At 33.9% G+C, this 7,500-nt stretch overlaps 1 protein-coding gene across 1 annotated transcript in view; it reads right to left on the reverse strand.

Moving 5' to 3' along the window:
• Positions 1-7,500, reverse strand: part of LOC119580595 (dual oxidase-like) — a 108,829-nt gene that overhangs the window by 96,203 nt on the left and 5,126 nt on the right. Inside the window, exon 2 of the mRNA XM_037928705.1 lies at positions 6,255-6,415. Coding sequence (XP_037784633.1) covers positions 6,255-6,415 — 161 coding nt within the window. The remainder of the gene's footprint in view (positions 1-6,254; positions 6,416-7,500) is intronic.

Consider the following 7,500-nt stretch of genomic DNA (forward strand, 5'->3'; position numbering starts at 1 on the left):
TGGCATCATAACACCCATTTTCAAATCAGGAGATGCAGAACAATTGAACAATTATCGTCCTATAACTCTATTCCCAGTGATATCTAAAGTGATAAAAAAAATGTTGCAAATCAACTATCAACATTCTTAGAATCCAATCACTTTATATACAACAAAATATATGATAACATGGACAAGAATCAAATAAATCTACACACATTGTGTGATCTGTCAAAAGTATTTGACAGTGTCAGCCATGATATCCTGCTTAACAAAATGAAAAATCATGGAATTGACAACTATTGGTTCAGAAGTTATCTATCCACAAGAACAAAGTCAGTCAAAATTCGCAATGATATGTCAGCTAAGAAACCAGTCTCTTTCGATGTCCCACAAGGCTCCATATTAGGCCTGATCTTGTTCACTATATTCATTAACGACTTATTAACCATTGCAAACAAATGTCTCCTTGTCCAATATACCGATACTCTGTTTCTTCATGTTTCCCCTGTAAGCAATTTATATGAATTGATAAGAAATACTCAACAGACTCTTACAGAAGCAAATATATATTTTGACAACAACAGCCTCAAACTAAATCCTGATAAAACTCAAAGCATCTTTATAGGCAGTCTGTAAAGCATGGCCAAAAACCCATAAACGCAATTTAATTTGAAGGCTATCATATTATACCAAGCATTTCCATGAAAATTCTAGTACACATAGACAGATACATGCCTTTCAAAACACACATGGACAACAATTATAAAAAGTAATAGGCACACTGATATACCTAAATCACAAAAAAGCCCCACTGAGACGAGAATTATTGTTGTACTACCCCTTGCACTCAGCATCCTAAATTACTTTTCCAACATATGGGGCTCAACCAACAAAAGACAAATACAAAAAAGCTCAATAAACTATAAAAGTTTGCCGCAATAGTTCAACAAAAATGTCAATTTGATACATGTATACTCATTCATAAAATTCATAGAAGGCGACTATCCTCATTATTCAATACCTCTACAACAATTGGTAACAAAACAGGCATTCAAACCAGGCAGTTTAAGTCTGTGCACCTCAAAAGGTCATACACGGAAACAGGGTCAAGACAAATGCAAATCAACAACCTACCACAAAATATTAGAAACATCTCCAACCTGATTACTTTCAAAAATAAATTAAAGGAGAATCTTTTAGATTGCCAATGACATCAGGCAAAGCCAAACCATGTACCTCTATTTCTAAAGATGTGACCATCTTCTTTTATTTTATTTTATTATATATCTCCCCTACCAATATAGGTAAATATGTTCACTATCTTACTACTGTGCGATGCCACTATCTACGTAAAAAGAAGATCCACTGTAATTAATAGAACAAAATGTTTTGACTTTGACTCTCTCTCTCTCTCTCTACACACACACACACACAACCACACACCCCACAACAACACCACACAAACACACACCCCACACACACAACCCCACAACAACACACACACACACACACACACAGATATATATAGTGTGCTGCGTGGTGCAGCGGTAGCGATCTCGTCTAGTCTGTCTCACGGGTAGGGGGGATTCTTTAGCTTTAATTGGCAACCCCCTCCTACTGCCTTGCAGGTTATAAAATCTTAAGGCAAGGCACTGAGGAAACCGAAGAAAAACCGTGGAAGGGGGAATTGGAGCCGTACCAGTATTACCTAGTTTATAATGAATTGTAAATTCATGATCGCTAATATACAAAAACGGCACCTGGTAAGGATTTATATTATATATTTTATATATATATATATTAATAATTATATATATTATATATTATAAAAATTTTGTGTGTGTGTTGTGTGTTGTGTGGTGTGTGGTGTGTGTGTGTCCTCTGGTGTGTGTGTTGTGTGTGTGTTGTGTGTGGTTTGGGGTTTCTGTCGTTTGTGTAGATAAATAGATAGATATGTCCAGTTTCGTTATGATTTTTGTCAAATTTTCATTTTTCAGCTTATATGTGATGATTAATATTCTTTATCTCCCCCTTCTATTTCCTGTCCTCTTTGCTATTCTATTTCATGTTTTTTTCATTTAAAGAATAAGACAAGTGCGACTTTGCCTTTATATTTTTCTCTTTCTAAACATATTAATATTTCTAAATCTGTTTGTTCGTTCATCTTCCCCTTTCCCTCCCCTCCTTCTCTGTTTTTTCCTGTCTGTCTTCTTTTCTCTCTCTCTCTCCTTTTTCCTCTCTCTCTTCCCCCTCCCCCCCCCCCCCCGCCCTTCTTTCTTCTTCTTCCCCTTTCCCCTCTTTTTTCTCTCCCTTTCCCTTCTCTTCTCTACCCCCACCCCCACCCCCCCCCTTTTTTCCCCCCTTCCCCCCCCCGCTCCCCCCTTCTCCCCCATCTCCCCCCTCTCCCTTTCCCCCCCACCCCCCCCCCCCTTTCTCCCCTCTCTCCTCTTCCTTCCCCCTCCCCCTCTCCCCCCTCCCTCCTCCTCCTCCCCTTTTTCCCCCTTTCCCCTTCCCTCCCCCCTTTCCCCTCCCCTCCCCCCCTCCCCTTTCCCCCCCACCCCCCCCCATCAAAACAATCATTTGGTTTTTTTCCCTCCCTTCTCCCTTCCCCCTTCCCCCCCCCCCCCCCCCAAACCCCCCCCCCCCCCCCCCCCTTTCCTCCCCCCTCTCCCCTCTTTACCCCCCCCCCCCCCCGCTCCCCCAAACCCCCTTGCTCTCCCCCCACTTTCCTCATACCTTAAACCCCACCCCCCCCCAACCCCTTTAAACCCCCCTCCCCCCTCCCAAAAGACTTACTCCTCTAAAACCCTTTTTTTTCTTACTCACCCCCCCCCCTCCCCCCTTTTTTATCTTTTTCTTTTCCCCCCCCTTTCGTTCGCATGAACCCCAAAATTAAGGCTTTTTTTAAAAACACCAACACCCCTTTCTTCGGGGCCCACAACCAAAAAATCAGCGGACAAATATCCTTTTCTTTTTTTCAATTTTGCATTTCCAAATTCACTTCCGGGGCCTTCCTTTTAAACCACAACAACTTCCTTGCGCATGCATTAACCAAACCTAATAATTTTTCCCTTTAAACACTTTTTTAAAATACCAATTAAACCTTTAAACCAAAAATTTCCCCAGCCATTTTGCTGTTGCTGCATCAGCTTAACCCTCCATCCCAGCAACCCATTTTGGAAAACATATAAAATTTTCCACAAAAAATGCATCTCTTTTTCTTTTTAAACTTATTACACCCTATAAATATCAACAAATACCCTTTTTAACTACAACCCCTCACATTTGAATTACATTATCACAAATTCCAAATTTTTTTAATTATCCTTTTAATTCATCCGAACCCCCGAATCTTTCTTTTCTGTAGATAAACGAAAATAACGGCCAACAAGGTTTGGGGAAAAAAAAAAACCTCACCCAAAAATTTGTTCTTAAAGATCTTTTCCAAACCCCCAAAAAATACCCCCCCCCTAGAAAATCCCCCGGGGCACAACCAACCCCCTTTTTTTTTTTGGTTTCCCCCGATGGAAAAATTGTTTTTGGGAACATTTACCCCCCTTTTCACCCGGAAGAACTCCCCTTATTTTTTTAAAAACCCTTTTTCATAAAAGCGTTCAAATTCTTCTTTTTCATCACCTGAAAACTTTTTTCCCTTTAAAACATTTTTTTGAATTTAAGGCCAAAATAGAGGATTTGTTTAAACGAATGAACGCCCAAAAAAAAAAGCTTAGAAAAATCTAAATTAAATTCTTCCCCCAAAAATTACTAATTCTTCTTAATGAACTCCCCCCCTGAAGTTATCAGAACGCCGAGCGACCCGGGTTTCTCCCAAAACCCAAACTTTGAAAATTTTTTTAGCCGTTTTTTAAATTTAAAAATTTAAAATAAAGGGAAACAAAAAAAGAAAAAAAAAGAAAGTTTATCCAAAGGGGTTTTTCTTTTTTTATATTTTGTTTTTAAAAAGAATTTTAAAAAAACCCCCGAATTTTTGAAAATAAGGAAATTTAAATGTCAAAAATTTCTTCAATTCCTCTATTATATATTCATATATGTGAAAAAAGATTCCATTAGTCGTCAGAACTGGACAGGATATGTTCATCGATATAACGTAAACGTAAAATAAAATAAAGCGTAATATATTGGCTAAATATATGAATACGAGTGCACTATATAATAAAAGTACATATACTATAGAATATACCTTAACCCGTAACAGAATTCAAACCTGCCCTAAAGCCTGCAAGTAACTGCTTCAGCCATTGCTAAATGCACCAGTTTTCATGTTTATATTGTACTAAATTTCAAGTACTTTTTCACAGTGCATCACACCATTATCATTTAAAGGTAGGGAAAAAACCATCTCACCACATTATATCATCATCATCATATCATCATTTAAACATCATTATATTGTTATTAATACCATTATTTAATAGTAGTATCATTATTGTTATTGCTACCAATCTAATAGTAGTATATTTTGTATTACTACCATTATTTTAATAGTAGATCATATTGTTATTAACAATTTTTTTAATAGTAGTATCAATTATTGTTATTACCATTATCATCATTAAAAAATAATATTTTATTATTATTAAACTATTATAATTATTGTTATCCAGTATCATATTATATCATAGTATTGGGGCCGGGATAGCAGTAGCAGAAGCAGTAAGAGATATTATAGAATAAATAGTAGCAGTAGTGGTAGAAGTAATATTTAATAGTATCATAATAGTAGTATCGGATGTAGAAATAAACAATAGTAGTAATATAGTTTAGTAGTAGTAGTAGTAACAGTAGGGACTAGTAATCATTAGTAGTAGTAGAGTAGTAGTAGTAATATTAGTTCCAGTAGCCAGGAGTAGTATAGAGTTTTAGTAGTACACGAAGAGCAGCAATTTAGTAACAGTAGTAGTAGTAGCAGAGTAGTATTTAAGTAGTAGTAGCAGTGGTAAAGTAGTAGCAGTAGTCGTTTGCAGTAGTAGTAAACAGCGTAAAAATAACAGTAGTAGTATTGTAGCAATAATAGAAACGCCTATTAGAAAAGTAAATAGTAGTAGCAACAGTAGTAGCAAATAAAGTACAGCCCCACACACACACACACACAATGATAGACACAAACACACACACACACACACACACACCACACACAACACAACACCAAAATATATATATTATATAAAAATATAATATAAAAAAAATATATAATAATATATACATATATATATTCATTTATATTAGTTACAGCAGTAGTATTAGTAGTAGCGGTAGTTATAGTTTCATTTATAGGAGTAGCAGTAGGAAGAAAAGAAGGAAATTACTGACATACTGTCACTGGTTGGAAAAAATTGCCCCCAAAAACTAAAAAGAGTTGAAGTGTGATATTTGGTAACTGATTAAAGTTTCCAGTTATCTATATTTTGCGATAATATAAATGTCACATCTAATATATTTCTATGAAAAATATAGACCAAGCTTACAGAATTACAAAAATGTTTGGTGTGACAAAACTTAGTGTAAAAATGTATAGCTAAATAAAACGAGACCAAATATGTAGCTCTAGTTAGTCCAAAGAGTCAATTTCCAAAATTATTGTATTATCATTGAACCACAACAATAGCAAAAACTCCCCAATATGCAATTAAAACGATCAACCACTTTTTCCTAGTAGGAAACTGTCGAGAAAAACGCACGTAAAGTTTTTGGTCACTGTTTTCCTTTATAATATGTTATAAAAATGGCGGATTCCCCTCTAACTACTGCATGTATGTTTTAGGGTCCTTAGGGATAATTTAAGCCTCGTTTTCAAAAATGGCCAAAGTGGTCGATTTGGTGACATCATATACTTAAGCGAGTACAAAGGAGAAGAGGATAGAAAAGAAAAAAAGGTAAAAGGAATAGAATGAAAAAGAAAGACAAAACAAAGTAAAGAGACAAATCAAGAGAAAATCTTAACAGGAGGATGCCACGACGGAAGAAAAGGAGGAGGAAGAAATTATTAAATAGGGAAGAGGAAGAGGGATAGTAAAGATAATAAGTGAGGAGCAATGAGAAAGGGGAGGAATGGATGACTAACAGTTACAGGGACAGTATGTTTAGTCGAAAAAAAAACAGGAAGAGAGAGATGTACTGGAGGGAAGGGAGTACTCAAAGGACCTAGAGGACGCATTTATCAATGGAGAAGTCACACACTAAAGGGAGGGTCAGGATTCTCCGGAGCAGCAGGCGAGCACGCGCCTCAGCGGGAAGCGTCGCGACGGACTCACCTGGCGCCCACGACGCAGCCGCCGATCAGCCAGTCCAGGAACTTGAACTGCTGCTGCCTTCCGCCCAGTGCAGGGGGGGGGCTGGAGCTGGCGCCCACATGGCCAGGGCATGGCCGAGGGCATGCCTGCCCAAACACTAATTCCATAGCAGTAACTTCAACCTTCAGAGACGAGAAATTTAGTTAGGAATGAAATGGTAGAACCCGTAGCACAAGGCGAAATAAGATAAAGATACAATAAAATATATGATATAGTAATAGGGTAATATATTTTACACATACAAACACAAACACACAACACACACACACACACACACACCACACACACACAAACAAAAGAATGAAAATATGTTAAAATATATATATAAATAATATATATATTAAGTAATAATAAATGATTATATATATATATATATATATTATATATATATTATAATATAAAACACACACACAACACACAAACAACACACACACACACACACACAAACACACACCACACACAGTATATATATTATATAATATATATATATTATATATAAATAATATATAATATATGGATATAATACATATAGATATATAGTAATATATATTAATTATATAATTTAAGTATATTCTTTAATATATATTATATATATATATAATATATATAAAATATATATATATTAATATACTACTAAACAAATAATAAATATAATAATAATATAATATATTATAAAATATATATAAAGAATAACAAAAATATATAAAATAATAAAATTTTATGTATATATATGTATAATATATACAAAATATATATAGTATATATATATAATATATATATATATATATAATATATAATATATTAATATATATTTTTACATCACATGTATATACTATATTTCATAAAATATATATCTATAGATATACATAATATAAACACACCACACAAACACATATATATATAATATATATATATAATAGATATATAAATATAAAATTAAATATTTTATATATTTATGTATAAATTTATAATTTTAATATAATATATATATATATATATATAATAATATAATATATAATAATATATATACAATACATACATAAATCATCATACATACAGATATATATAAATGTGTATGTATATAAACATAAATACATTATAAACAATAAAATATATAATATACATATAATTAAATAATAAAATATGAATAAAATTAATATTATATAATATATATATATTATATGTGATAATTATTTGATTTTTTTAT

This window comes from Penaeus monodon, chromosome 14, assembly GCF_015228065.2.
Source record: "Penaeus monodon isolate SGIC_2016 chromosome 14, NSTDA_Pmon_1, whole genome shotgun sequence".
In the NCBI taxonomy this organism is placed as follows: Eukaryota; Metazoa; Arthropoda; class Malacostraca; order Decapoda; family Penaeidae; genus Penaeus; species Penaeus monodon.